Source organism: Saimiri boliviensis, chromosome X (genome assembly GCF_048565385.1).
Source record: "Saimiri boliviensis isolate mSaiBol1 chromosome X, mSaiBol1.pri, whole genome shotgun sequence".
Classification (NCBI taxonomy): Eukaryota; Metazoa; Chordata; class Mammalia; order Primates; family Cebidae; genus Saimiri; species Saimiri boliviensis.
In genome coordinates, this window is record NC_133470.1 from 51,347,656 (window position 1) to 51,362,969 (window position 15,314).

The 15,314-nt window shown below is 43.6% G+C and overlaps 1 protein-coding gene across 3 annotated transcripts in view; it reads left to right on the forward strand.

The window, feature by feature from the left end:
* The window catches only part of KLF8 (KLF transcription factor 8), a 337,674-nt gene that overhangs the window by 257,103 nt on the left and 65,257 nt on the right, over positions 1-15,314 (forward strand). Inside the window, exon 1 of one of the 3 annotated variants that reach the window (XM_003943996.3) lies at positions 4,808-4,889. The exons of the other annotated variants lie outside the window; for them this stretch is intronic. Coding sequence (XP_003944045.1) covers positions 4,883-4,889 — 7 coding nt within the window. The 5' untranslated portion in view covers positions 4,808-4,882. Of the gene's footprint in view, positions 1-4,807; positions 4,890-15,314 lie in introns of those variants that run through there. 3 annotated transcript variants of the gene reach the window in all.

Genomic DNA, 15,314 nt, shown 5'->3' on the forward strand with positions numbered 1-15,314 from the left:
CTAAGTCCCCTCCCATCTACCCACCCTTCCTCACTTTGCCCTATTCTGCCCCACCTTCCTGTCAGCCCCAGCTTCTCAAGCCTCCTTTTTTTTTTATTGTTGTTGTTCTACTGGGAAGAGAGAGGGTGGAGTCCTATTACTGAGGCTTTTCCACCTCCCCTCCCTCCAGCCTTCAGACTGGGCTCCACCCTGGTAGTTTGTAAGCTGGCTTTCAGGAGGAGGAGAAGCAGCATGATGAAGAGGAGAAAGACAGGAAGGGAAGAACAGCATATGTGTGCCCAGAATAGTGTCTGCATCTTTCTCAGCTGCTTTTCATTAGGTTCCACACTTAACTTAAATCTTTTTTTTTTTTTTTCTTATAAAGACGGGGTTTCACCATCTTGGCCAGGCTGAGTCTTGAACTCCTGACCTCGTGATCCACCCGCCTCACCCACCCAAAGTGCTGGGATTACAGGCGTGAGCCACCACACCCGGCCCTTTTGTTTTTTTTCTTTCTTTTTCTTTCTTTCTTTCTTTTTTTTCCACTTAATTTAAGTCTTCTCCTCCTCATCTGATTCCTTGGATACACAGAGGAAAGCACAGGCTGCTTCTTCAAGCAGTTTCCCTCAGGCATAAGGTGGGATGGAAGGAGTTGAAAATATCGCAGGTTGGTATTTGGTTTGTGTTACTCTAGTTAGCTGAAGAAAGGAGAGCCTGTAATGCTTCCTAGAAGGACAGGGAAATTTATCAAAACTCCTAGTTCTCCATACCTGCTCCCTCACACCCTTTCCTGTGACATAGACAACACCAACCTCATACTGATTATTTTGATGTGTCAAGAGTAAAAGAATATAAAGGCAAATTCCCGCCTTTGATATTAACTGTGGTCATGGGTTACATAGGTCCCTGTGAACTACCTTTGGGTCCTAATTTGAGTGAGACTGAGGCCATACTTGAAGGGGAAATGTGGACTAATACGCTGTGTGTGTACAGTGAAATTGAGGGCCCCTCCTCTAGAGCCTCTTGGATTGAATGGATGTTCTCATTCTATCCCTCACTCCAACACCTAGCATTGTTCTTGATGAAGCACAGGTGCTCAGTACATTTTATTGACTGAACGTATGGAAGAACAGATAGCAAAGGATCTTGGGTTTGTTTCTCCAAGTTTCAATAACTTCAAGTTTTTCAACAACTGAGTTTGCTATCTAAGGTCTACGTTTTCCCCACAAATAAAGTTGAGGTAGTATTTCTAAAACAAACAAAAAACTAGAGCTTAAAATAAATTTGTTAATAAGAAAGACTTTTAATAACATATAAACTGTCCAGTTATCTGTGTACGAATGGATCTTCTTGAAAAGCTATTTCAGAATAAACAAGTAATGCGATGGCCTTAAGGCATACCCACTGTATTCAGGGCTGGTAGTGGCTACTGTTTTTAACATGTTACTTCAATGATCTACTCATTTTCATCTACACGCCCCAAAAATGCATTTATTGTTGATATAAACTGTTTAGTGTCTTTCACACACTTGAATCTAAGAGAAAACTTTTCAGCATTGCTCAAAATAGCCTTGGCTGTAGTGGTAAGAATCCTATGTTGAATGATACTCCCCAAATTTTACACATTGAGAAACAAAGCCTCCAAGGGATAAAGTAAATTTTTTTTTTTTTGAGACGGAGTTTCGCTCTTGTTACACAGCTGGAGTGCAATGGCGCGATCTCGTCTCACTGCAACCTCCGCCTCCTGGGTTCAACCAATTCTGCTGCCTCAGCCTCCTGAGTAGCTGGGGTTACAGGCACGTGCCACCATGCCCAGCTCATTTTTTGTATTTTTTTTTAGTAGAGACGGGGTTTCACCATGCTGACCAGGATGGTCTCGATCTCTTGACCTCGTGATCCACCCGCCTCGGCCTCCCAAAGTGCTGGGATTACAGGCTTGAGCCACTGCGCCCGGCCCCAAAGTAAATTTTTTAAATTAAGGCATAGAGAGTTATACACTTATCTGTATGATTCCACGTCAATATATTTTACCTTGTAAGCTTGGCAGGGGTGCAGGTGGTGATGAAGAGATATAGTGAGATAGAGAGTTATTTATGAAACCCCTACTACAGGGACATTCTTTTATGAAACAAATACTTATGCATATGTATTTATTTAACCTCTGTCACTAAGTTTCTTCAGCTGTAAAATGGGGATAGCAGTAATGTCTACCCATAGGACTGTCAGAAGGATTCAACGAGTTAATATACATAAGAGGCTTACAACAGAGTTTAGTACATAGTTAATGCTCAATAACTATTATTATTGTTAATAATAATGTGACCTAGCATCCAGGTTACAGAAATGAAATCACCTGGTGCTTCAGCTCAAGGACTTTACAGTTTAGTAGGGGGAAGCAATTACACCAACAAACATGTGCCCTGAGGAAGAGAAGGGGACAGAGGAAGTAATGGTCAGTTTTGCCTGAAGAAATTAAGTAAGGAGGGGAGATGACCTGGAGTTAGTCCTTTCAAGAAAGTGGACGGATTAATTGGAAAGACATGCAAGAAAAAAAAGGTGGGCAGAGAGCTTAGTCTATTTCAGTCAGAGAAAGTAAAGCAACCCAAGGCATAAAGATTGGAAACAGCTTGGAATTCCCCGGGATTTGTAATCCAAGGAGAGAAGCCCAGGAGAGAAGCAAATTCTCTGCTGTTTGAGAGGTAGGCAGAGGCCATATCGCAGCAGGTTAACAGATGAGTTCCAGGGTGCTGCCTTGGATGTGTGGTGGTGCCATTCAGGTAGCTGGTGAACTACAGCAGGAAGAACAGTGTTTTGGGGAAAGGAAGGTAGATGAGATGCTCTGAAGACATTCAGGCAGAAATATCAACTAAGAAAATGGACCTACGTGTTCAAAAATACTGGGCTGTGGCCCTCCGTTTCCTTATTTTTTTTTAAAGAAAGGGCACATAGAATATAACGATACCTAGTTTCCGGGGTTGTTATTGGGACTAAATGGGGAAATGATGAATGTAAAAGCACCTGGCCCAGGGACTTGCCCATTTTAGGTGCTGAATACATGGCAGATATGATTATTTCTCCTGGGTCTTTGCTGTTGCTTCCTCTGCTTTGTCGTCTCTCTTCTTTTTCCTCCTCTTTAAAAGAATTGTGGTAGGGAAGAGGCACTGAAAATGGGCTGTGGTTGCCTGTGACTTCCTGGCCTCCCATTAAAATGAGCTACAGAGAGACTTTCAGGCAAGCGTAAAGAAATCCTGGAAACATGGCTTCTATCCTGTGGATTCAGCTTTATGGGGATTTTCGCCAATGCCTGGCTGAGAGGCGGTCTCAGGGGGTTGAGAACTCTATTCTTAGAGGTCTGGTATCTGGGAGACTGAGAAAGCCTTTCTTAAGTCTCCCTGCTGGGCCACGCTGTATTCACAGATCATCTTCAACTCCTCCTTCTTCCCCACCTACTCCTTCGCCCTCACCTCCTTCGCTTATCTCCTGCTAGAAAATGCACCCAGCTCCAATCTCCGTTCCTTTTAGCTTCCTCCCTGAGAAGACACTGTGACCTCGCTGTCCTTGCTGGTGTTACCATGGAGAGGTAGGAGGATAAATATCGCTTCCAGTTGCCAGCTTTTTTGTTTTCTCCTTTCCCCATCCTTTCCCTCCTAGACAGCCCCCAGCCCCAATCCCAGTACCGGTTTCACCCTCCCCTGGAGAGTTAGCATAACCGGAGTAAATAGGTAACCGAGCAGTGTGCTTTGCAAGCCTTAATTTTGGTACAGATAAGGAACTGAAATTGATTCGAATTATACCTGCCGCTGCAGGAGGCTCAGGGAGGCGGCCGCCGGGGGCGAGGCCAGCTCTCTCGGCCCAGGGCCCCGCCCAACCCCCCCTTCCTCCCTCCCTCCTCCTTCTCAGCCCCACCCTTCTCCACCTCCTCCCACTTTGCACTCTCCTCTAGCGGCCGCCTGTCCTTTTTAAGGAACTCCACCCTAGGTGGAGTCCTCACGATAGTCACACCTCTTTTTTGGGCCTAGCAGGGCCAGAGAAAGACGGAATCACTCCACCCACTCAGGTTGCACAGAGAGCACTTTAGGTTCTGACCCGCGTGGGGGGGCGAGGTCCCCAGTGGGGCAGCTAGGTGCCTCCAAGAAACCCCGCCCCGGAGGACCCGCACGAGTTGCTGCCATTTTTCGCTGAAGCCCCTGCCCTGGGGCTGGTGTTCTTCTCTATGATTCTACCAATCGTCGGCATTTTTCTCCTCCCTTCTTTCTTTTTAGGAAGGCGCTGGGGTGTGCGGCGGCAACGGCGGCGGTGAAGGGATCCTCTTGTGGTATATCCTCGTGGGTTCCTGTCTTGAAGGATTTCTTCTCCGCCTCAACTTTGTATTCAAGTAGTGCTTTGGGGTTTGGGTTGGTTTTCTTAGCCCCCACCCCCGGCCCTCTCCTTTTAAAGGGTGTGTGGAGTTCAGAGGATGGGTGGAGAGTGGGCTTGGCCGGAACTGAATTGGTGGAGGTAAAAGGGGAACGGAGGATCTTAAGCTCTGGCCACTTCGGCCCAGCGAACCCACTTTATTTTTGTCCAAGGAAAAGCTGCAGGGGGAGGATTCTTTTTAGGAAGTCTACTCTGCCGGCCCCCGATTTTTGGGTTGGATGCTTGAGAGCTTTGTTTCCCTTGTTCCGAGAGTGGCCCAGCAGGGTCTGAATCGACTCCCTCCCCTTTCGATCCCCTCCTCATTTTCCAGCCCGAAGAAAAAGGGGAGTGGGGGGCCAAGAACGAGCAGACGAGAGCGCGTCGCCCTGCGCGTTGTCAGAATGGGGCGGGTGTGAGGGGAACTGCTCTCTAGCCATCAGCTCAGGAGTATGAGCTTCCCGGAGGACGGCATGAGTTCTGGACACTTCAGGAGTCCTCAGCTAGTGACATGGTCGGTAAGTGACTCTGCGACTAGTACCCACCCACTCCACCTCTTTCGTCTAGATTCTATCCCCCTCCCAGTCCCCCTGCTCCCCCCACACACCCCACCTGGTGTTTTAGCAGTGGGGGCGGGAGCGGAAGGTTAACACCATGTGGAATCAGATGAAACTCAATGGAAAATGACTTTGCTAAAGGGCTGGTCCAAGAGGGGATAAGGAGAGGAGAAAGCTTGGTGGAAGAAGTGAAAGGGGGCAAGAATGGATGCATTTGTCTAGTCTAGTCCGCCCTGGCTCGGCACTCCCAATACTCCTTAAGCGGTAAGGATTGTCTTTGACTTAACCCCACACAGCCAAAGTCACAACCAGAGAGAACAGGATTCAGAAGGCCAGCGCTCCCAGGTAACCCCCTGAAGCCTTGGAGGGGTACCTAGAGAAGCTTCTGAAAAGAGGGAGGAGGGGACAGGGGTTTAAGGTGCAAACTTAGGTTCTGGAGGCACAGAGTGAGGCCTGGAAGCAGCTGCGGGGGAGGAGCTGCTTTGGGCGTGCCAGCTCTTTAAGGAGTGGCTGAGGTTGGTTGGAGAAGGAAGCCAGAGCCTAGGCTCTGCTTCGGCCGTTAAAGACGTGGCCAAGGCTGTTGGTTCGTCCGTGTAGGTGGAAGATTGATTGGGCTGAATTGCTGCGATTGCTGAAGTGAATGCATTTGTTCAGTCACTTGGAGGAGCTGTCTTTTGTGGGCTTTTTTTTTTTAACCCTAAGAATTTGGGAAAAAAATCACATCCAAACAGGTGGCCAAAGGCACGATGTCTTACTTCTTTTGGTATTGTCTTCATTGTGAAGAAAGGCATTTATTAAGTGTGGCAATAACTGAGCAAAAATAATAATCTCTAAATTTGCATTTGAAACTGATGGAGATTGCCATGGTGTGGGGTAAAATAAAGATCTGCTTTGAAACCCTAGTATCACCACTTACTAGTGCATCACCCTGGGTCTTGCTTTTCTCTTCCATAGAATGCTCGGGTGGATGAAATATCTTGTGTATGTGGCAGAGGCTGCCACTTGTAAGTTTTACTTCCTTTTTCTACTCAGTTTGGAAGTCTTTTTCTGAAGCACTGCTGATAAAATTGGTGTTTTTCTGTCCTTAAAACACCTTCCAGATGTGGTAAAGGGAAACAGGAAGACTGAATTAGTTTGCCCAAAGGCTGAGGCTAGAACACAGGTTTTATTTGCTTCTTCTTTAACATTGTTTCCACTAGACTATCACTTCTGAAAGAGAGGGCCGTATAGCCTGCCTTTCCTCTCATTCTTTGGACAAGTTAACCAGAGTGGTATAAACAACAGGACCTTTGGACAACAGAAACAAGTGATTCATAAATGACCTCATCCCAGTCTTCAGAGTTATGGGGGAACCCCTTTTATGAGAGTTGTTGACCTTTGATGACTGCTGAGGACACAGAGAATGGGTGGGGAACAATTTCTTCAGGTAAGCATGGGGGGCAGACAGGCAGAAAACACAGGAAGAGTAGAAGTAATAACCTCAAAAGTAAAAATGACAAGAGCATCTATGTAGTCTGTTCTCAAGACCAACTTAGTTAATGGCTCTACCTTCAAGAGGGCTCTACCCTCCTGTTTAGACTTTTCAGGATACATTGGGAATTTAAAAAAAAAAAAAAAAAAAAAAAAAAAAAAAAAAACATGAACCAGACTACCATCACCACTCTCATTGTTCTAGTGCACGTATTTCTGAGATGGGGTTCTCATTGGCTCAGTTAAGTGAATTCCAATAACCAAAGTACCAAGCGGAGTCTAGTCATCTTTGATCTTGCCAGATTGTCTGTGTCTGGTGCGTTGGGGGCTTCGGGAGGGAGCTCAACCACTCTTTCTCATTCTGTCAGGGGCTTTATTATTATTTAATACATTTGTATATTCACCCTTGCCTTGAGTAACTTGTACTTTATGACCTCACTTAAATTGCTGAATGAAAAGAAGATCGTCTTTGGATAGATGATTCATTTAGCAAGTATGTGTTGAAATACTAAATATCAGGCACTGAGGATATTTTTTAACTCATTTTTTATTCCTACCATCTTAAATATCTTCTTAATCCCCTCATTCAACCCCCACTTTTCTTTCAAGTCCTAATTTTATTCCCAGCCCCCACAGCAAGTCTTCCTTTTCGTCTCAGCTATTCCATACATTTCATACAACCCTGTCTGCTCAGTTGATATTTATCATAAACGAACTGCCTTATAATGTACTTGTTTTCATTATTTTTCCTGAAAACAGTATTTTTTTTTTTTTTTTTTTTTTTGAGACGGAGTTTCGCTCTAGTTACCCAGGCTGGCGTTCAATGGCGAGATCTCGGCTCACTGCAACCTCCGTCTCCTGGGTTCAGGCAATTCTCCTGCCTCAGCCTCCTGAGTAGCTGGGATTACAGCCACGCGCCACCATGCCCAGCTAATTTTTGTATTTTTAGTAGAGACGGGGTTTCACCATGTTGACCAGGATGGTCTCGATCTCTTGACCTCATGATCCACCCGCCTCGGCCTCCCAAAGTGCTGGGATTACAGGCGTGAGCCACCGCGCCGGGCTGAAAACAGTATTTATGGATTCTCTTCATAATCCCAATTTAAATGCCATTTCTATGAAACCTTTCCTGATCCTTGCATCTAGAAATACCACTTTGAGTTTCCATGTCACATTTTCTGCATTTTCTAGATTATTCTTTCTTGCATTATGGTTATTTGTATACATATCTAAGCCTTTATCCTTTTTTCAGACTGAGAGGTGCTTGAGGACATGCACTATCATTGTATCCTCAGAGTATTTACCCATTTACTGGATGCCATTTACCTTTCCCATGTAAATACTTGGTACATTTTTTGTAGACAATCTAAGATCTCGCTTGACAATGCCATGTTTTTGTGAAGGAAAACTTGATGAGGATGATTGACCTAGATGATCATCTAGTATGATTGTCATTTTATCACTAAGTAGAGTGTGAATAAATGAATAACATTGTATATTGGGCTCATTTGTTCATTCAAAGACAGTGTGAGATCATGTTTGGTTTTCTTCCTGACCTTTGTTTTTTCTTTTTTTTGAGATTGCGTTTCGCTCTTGTTGCCCAGGCTGGAGTGCAATGGTGCGATCACGGTTTACCGCAATGTCTGCCTCCCAGGCCATGGCTTGAACTCGGCTCACCGCAATCTCTGCCTCCCAGTTTCAAGCAATTCTCCTGCCTGAGCCTCCCGAGTAACTGGGATTACCAGGCATACACTACCACTCCCAGCTAATTTTGTATTTTTTTTCTTTATTTTTTTAAGATGGGTTTTTACCATGTTGGCCAGGCTGGTCTTGAACTCCTGACCCCAGGTGATCCACCCGCCTTGTCCTCCCGAAGTGCTGGGATTACAGGCTTGAGCCACTACACCCAGCCTAATTTTGTATTTTTAATAGAAATGTGCTTTCTCCATGTTTGTCAGGCTGGTCTCGAATTCCCGACCTCAGGTGATCCACCCGCCTCAGCCTTCCAAAGTGCTGGGATTACAGGTGTGAGCCACTGGCCCTGCCCGGCCTCTTTCTAATTTTTATATGCTAATATTTTTTATTTAGTTTTTTTAATACCTGGAAGTTAAATTTCTGTTCTGTTTGTCCTCAGTTGAGTTTCATCATTTAACCTCAGTTTCCTCATCTCTAAAATGAAATGGTGATTCATAATTATAAATAATGTAAGCACTGAACCCAGTGCCTGATATGTAATATGTATTTCATAAGTTGAGGGTCTCATCATATTTGTTATTTTAAAAAATTTGTTTTATTTAAATGCTGCTGTGGGTTTGCAGAAAAGGAATGTAGAATAACGGACAGGAAGCTGGATTTAAATATCTGAAAGATGCTGGATGCTCCATTTAATATATTAAAAGATGTTATCTGTGTATTTAGACACCGAGCCCAGCCAATTTAAAAACTTTCAATTAAAACATGCGTTTTAGCCGGGCGCGGTGGCTCACGCCTGTAATCCCAGCACTTTGGGAGGCCGAGGCGGGTGGATCATGAGGTCAAGAGATCAAGACCATCCTGGTCAACATGGTGAAACCCCGTCTTTACTAAAAACACAAAAAATTAGCTGGGCATGGTGGCACGTGCCTGTAATCCCAGCTACTCAGGAGGCTGAGGCAGGAGAATTGCCTGAATCCAGGAGGCAGAGGTTGCAGTGAGCCGAGATCGCGCCATTGCACTCCAGCCAGGGTGAGTGAAACCCTGTCTCAAAAAAAAAAAAAAAAAAACAAAAAAAAACATGCGTTTTAAATTGGCAATGCATTCCACAAAGCTCAAAATTCAGTATTTACAAAAGGGTACATAGTGAAAAATGTCTTCCTCCTATGCTATAGCCACCCGTTTTGCCTCGGTAGAGGCAACTAATATTATCTATTTATTTATTATTATTATTATTATTTTTATTATTATTTTTTTTTTTTGAGACGGAGTTTCACTCTTGTTACCCAGGCTGGAGTGCAATGGCACGATCTCGGCTCACCGCAACCTCCGCCTCCTGGGTTCAGGCAATTCTCCTGCCTCAGCCTCCTGAGTAGCTGGGATTACAGGCACGCACCACCATGCCCAGCTAACTTTTTGTATTTTTAGTAGAGACGGGGTTTCACCATGTTGACCGGGATGGTCTCGATCTCTTGACCTCGTGATCCACCCACCTCAGCCTCCCAAAGTGCTGGGATTACAGGCTTGAGCCACCGCGCCCGGCTATTTATTATTTTTAAAGATGGGGTTTCACCATGATGGCTAGGCTGGTCTTGAACTCCTGACCCTAGGTGATCCACCCACCTCAGCCTCCCAAAGTGCTAGGATTACAGGCGTGAGCCACTGCACCCGGCCATATTATCTATTTATTAGGAGTCTTTCCAGGGCTATGTAATGTATATCAAGCAATAGGGGTGTGTGTGTGTGTGTGTGTGTGTGTGTGTGTGTGTGTGTATGTATGTTTATGAATAACATTGTAGTATTGGGCTCATTTGTATACTTAAAAATAATGTGAAATCATGTTTGGTTTTCTATAGATAGATGGATATGTATATATATATATGTACATATATATATGGTTCAGTATCTTCTGATTATTCAAAAGAAACTGAAATTCTAGGATTTTAAGTGAAATCTGATTTTGAAATGTTGGCAATCAATCAACTTTTAAAAGTGTGGGACTAGGCAACTTGACATACTGACGTGAACTGAATTGTGCTCCCCTGCCAAAATTCATACAGTGAAGACCTAACACCTAACCTTGTGACTGTATTTTAAGACAGATCCTTAAGGAAAGAAATTAAGGTTAAATGAGCTCCTATTAGGTATAATATGCATGTAATATGCATATATATATATGAGGACTACAACAACTATATTTTCTCATGGCTTACTTCACTTTCATTCCTTTTTCTAAGTGTTTGCAAAATTAGCAGTTATTCTTTACTGCACCCTTATGAGGTAGTTTCTATTATGTATGTGTGTGTATCTATCTATCCATCTATGTATATATGTCCTCTTCACCTTTTATACACAGGTAGTAACACATTCTGCATATTGTTCTCTACAACTTGCTTGTCTACTTGAAAATATACTTCGGAGATATTTTCACGTATGTACATTTTTTTTCTTTTTCTTTTTTTTTTTGAGATGGAGTCTCACTCTGTCACCCAGGCTGGAGTGCAATGGCACGATCTCAGCTCACTGTAACCTCTGCCTCCCGGGTTCAAGTGATTCTCCTGCCTCAGCTTCCCGAGTAGCTGGGATTACAGGCGCCTGCCACCATGCCAAGCTAATTTTTGTATTTTTTTTTTTTTTTTTTTTTTTTTTTTTGAGACGGAGTTTCGCTCTTGTTACCCAGGCTGGAGTGCAATGGCTCGATCTCGGCTCACCGCAACCTCCGCCTCCTGGGTTCAGGCAATTCTCCTGCCTCAGCCTCCTGAGTAGCTGGGATTACAGGCACGCGCCACCATGCCCAGCTAACTTTTTGTATTTTTAGTAGAGACGGGGTTTCACCTTGTTGACCAGGATGGTCTTGTTCTCTTGACCTCGTGATCCACCCGCCTCGGCCTCCCAAAGTGCTGGGATTACAGGCTTGAGCCACCGCGCCCGGCCTAATTTTTGTATTTTTAATAAAGACAGGATTTCACCAGGTTGGCCAGGGTGATCGAAAACTCCCAATCTCAGGTGATCCACCCACCTTGGCCTCTCAAAGTACTGAGATTACAGGTGTGAAGCACTGCACCTGGCCGTATGTGCATTTTTTTTTTTTTTTTTTTTTGAGACGGAGTTTTCGCTCTTGTTACCCAGGCTGGAGTGCAATGGCGCGATCTCGGCTCACCGCAACCTCCGCCTCCTGGGTTCAGGCAATTCTCCTGCCTCAGCCTCCTGAGTAGCTGGGATTATAGGCACGCGCCACCATGCCCAGCTAATTTTTTGTATTTTTAGTAGAGACGGGGTTTCACCATGTTGACCAGGATGGTCTCGATCTCTTGACCTCGTGATCCACCCGCCTCAGCCTCCCAAAGTGCTGGGATTACAGGCGTGAGCCACCGCGCCCGGCCTGTATGTGCATTTTTTTAATGCCTCATTCTTTTGTGGTACTGCATAGGTTTTTACTATATGGGTGAGCCACAATTTTTTAAATAGTTTTCTGTTGATTGATCTTTAAGTTATTTCCACACTTTTGCAGTGACAAAATTTGTTATTTGTAATGACAATAAAAACTTTGTAAGCAGTACATTGGAGAGTTTAGGCTGCTATAACAAAATACCATTGACTGAGTGGCTTAAACAACAGAAATTTATTTTTTCACAGTTCTGGAGGCTGGAAGTCTGTGATCAGGGTGGCAACATGGTCAGATTCTCGTGAGGGCTCTCTTTCTGACCTGTAGAAGGTCACCTTTTCACTGTGTACTCCTGTGACCTTTGTACAAATGGGAGGAGAAAGAGTGAATTCTCTCTGGTGTGTCTTAGAAAGATACTAATCCTATCAGATCAGAACCTCACCTTTATGAGGTCTTTTAACCTTAATTTGTTTCCTAAAGGCCCTGTCTTCAAATATAGTCACAAGTTTAGGTCTTCTATTTATGAATTTTTTTGGAGGGTGGCATAATTCAGTTCACAGAAGTGTGTCAAGTTGCCTAGTCCCACACTTTTAAAAGTTGGTTGATTGCCAATATTTCAAAATCAGATTTTCCTTAAAATTCTAGAATTTTAGGCAGGCCGCTATGGCTCAATGCCTGTAATCTCAGCACTTTGGGAGGCCAAGGTGGAAGGATCACCTGAGGTCAGCAGTTCGAAACCAGCCTGACCAACATGGTGAAACCCCGTCTCTATTAAAAGTACAAAATTAGCCAGGTGTGGTGGTGCATGCCTGTAATGCTAGCTACTTAGGAGCCTGAGGCAGGAGGATTGCTTGGACCCAGAAGGTGGAAGTTGCCGCAAGCTGAGATCACACCATTGCACTCCAGCCTGGGCAACGAGTGAAACAACGTCTCAAAAAAAAAAAAAAAAATTTTTAGAATTCCAGTTTCTTTTGAGTAATCAGAAGATACTGAACCAGCATTCTCCCCAGGCAATAATTGCCTAGAGTTGATGAACCTCTTTTTCCCTCCCCTTTAAAACAGGACTTATGTTTTTGGTTCACCATGTTACTCATCTGGCCTAGGTGCCCTTAACCTGTCTGACCCCTAGTATAGGTATTGGGATTATGGCACCTCTGTAAGCTCTTACTCCAGTACTCATAGAACATTCCAATAGTTTCTAGTTCTACATTGATTCTTTCTGCTGTCTCTACTCTGAGGGCCACTGCAAGGATATATTCCTTAAAACACTTTTTAAAATTATGCTACTCTCCTTCATTCCACAGTCATTTACTGCGTGTCTACAAAGTTTGAAGCTCACGCTAGAAGCAGAGGTGATAGTGGTAAACTATCACTTTAGGTTAGGTAAAATATCAGTTTAGGTGGGATCCTTGTCTTCATGGAATATGCAGTTTACTTTTCCTCTCATCTGGATTTCCTTCTTGTTTCTTCTTCATTGTCCTAGTTCTTCAAGGCCCACTTCAAAAGCATTTATTTGAAATTTTTTCTGACTATTCCATTATCAGTAATCTCCTCCTCTCCTGATTATCGCTCATAGCCTCAAATCATAATTCAGCAATGCAGCATCTATTATCTTGTGATATTTGATTGGTATTATTTTATGCATAATTGTTCCTCATCACATGGACCTGGTTTCTCAAACTCAAATCGTCAGGGCCCGAGAAAAGTGTTTGCTGTCTAAAGGGGGCAGCCATTGATCAACTCCAGCTAATTTTTCCCTTGTGTCAATGTAGACTCTGTATTATAAGATCTCTCAGCTTTTTCAGAAGAGCAAGAAATAGGGTTTTTTTCTTTAAAAAATACGAAATCTTCTTTTGAAAGGTTGTCAGATGATTCTGTTTTAATCTTTAACATCACTGTGAGAACCAGGCCAACATCTGCAGTGGGCTGCCAGTTTTCTCTGTCTGACCTAGACTGCAAATCTACTGAGGATAGAGGCCAGAGACCATGAACTTTGTTGTTTTTTTTTTTTTTTTTTTTTTTTTTTTTATGAGATGGATTTTCGCTCTTGTTACCCAGGCTGGAGTGCAATGGCACCATCTCGACTCACCGCAACCTCCGCCTCCTGGGTTCAGGCAATTCTCCTGCCTCAGCCTCCTGAGTAGCTGGGATTACAGGCACGCGCCACCATGCCCAGCTAATTTTTTGTATTTTTAGTAGAGACGGGGTTTCACCATGTTGACCAGGATGGTCTCGATCTCTTGACCTCGTGATACACCCGCCTCGGCCTCCCAAAGCTTTGGGATTACAGGCGTGAGCCACCCCACGAACTTTGTTTTCTTCCATCTGGTATTACCTCCTCCCACCTTCCCACACAATATCAACTACCCCTGTTGGCTATTTAGTAGGTTCTTGATAAAGACCTGATTACCATCAGAAAGTTCCTCTTTAAGTTAACCGTGATGTCCTGTAAATGACGTGGCAGTTCTGCTTTCTGCGCATACCTAACATGTGCCTTTGAAGACAATTATCAGGCCAGCTTTTGTTTTCCCTGTCCCACTTTTTGCCAGATGTAACCATGTATGTTTCTTGATATAGCTTCGGTTTGTTTTCTTTTTTACTCTTTCTCTTTTTCTTTTCTTTTTTTTTTTTTTTTTTTTTTTTCTTTTTTTTGTGGCAGAGTTTCGCTCTTGTTACCCAGGCTGGAGTGCAATGGCGCGATCTCGGCTCACCGCAACCTCCGCCTCCTGGGTTCAGGCAATTCTCCTGCCTCAGCCTCCTGAGTAGCTGAGATCACAGGCACATGCCACCATGCCCAGCTAATTTTTTTGTATTTTTAGTAGAGACGGGGTTTCACCTTGTTGACCAGGATGGTCTCGATCTCTTGACCTCGTGATCCACCTGCCTCAGCCTTCCAATGTGCTGGGATTACAGGTTGTTTTCTTTTTTAAAAATTGGTTTCCTTATTTCTCTAGAGTTTCTTTCACTTTGTTTCTGCATTTCTCTTCTATGTATCATTTTTCTTAAAATATTGTAAATCACAAATAAAGTACAGTATCTTCAGAAAGGTCTACCTGATGCTGAGCACACAATTAACTTTCATTTGTTGGAGCTAATTATTCTAGCTCTTTTTCTTCTTCCTATAGTTACAATGATACAGTTGTGTCATCTTCAGTTACAATGGGAGGGGATGTGATGTGAATCTATTTATTTCTTATTTGTTAAGCTAGTTCTGATAAATATACATACCTATATCTTATTTTTGTAGCTAGATCCTAGAATAGATGTGTAGCGTCGAATTGGCCGCTGCGTTAATCTCACTTTCTGGAGTTCTACAAACTGAAATGGTTCAGGAGTTTTCTAGGATGCCTTGTCTTGGTGCTCCTGAGCCATGTAGCTCAGGCAGTGAGTAGAAAGGCTATTCAAGAGCCAGGGTCTCCTCCCTTAAGCACCTGTTGCACAAAACGTATGTGGGGACCAACTGTATTGTTACAAATTGTTTGTAGTTGCCACACTACCACCATGTTTAATTTATCAGAGGAGATTGTTGTATGAAATAATGGTGTGAAGTAATGAAGAGGATCACTTGAGATGTTACGTAATGTTACAGAGCAATGAGTTTTTGTCCCTTAGTGTCATGCTGGAGTTGTAATTCCTAGAGGTTTTGTTTTATAATTAACGTAACTAGTGGGAATCCTTTAATACTCTCTGCAACTGTTCAATATTAGAGCTTGCTGCAAAGATATAAAAACACCTTCATCATTATTATTATTTTCAACTTCAACAAACTATTTCAAAGTGCAGGATAGGAGGAAGTACTTTAAGGAAAAAAAAGAGCTTCATATCAAATACCGTACCTG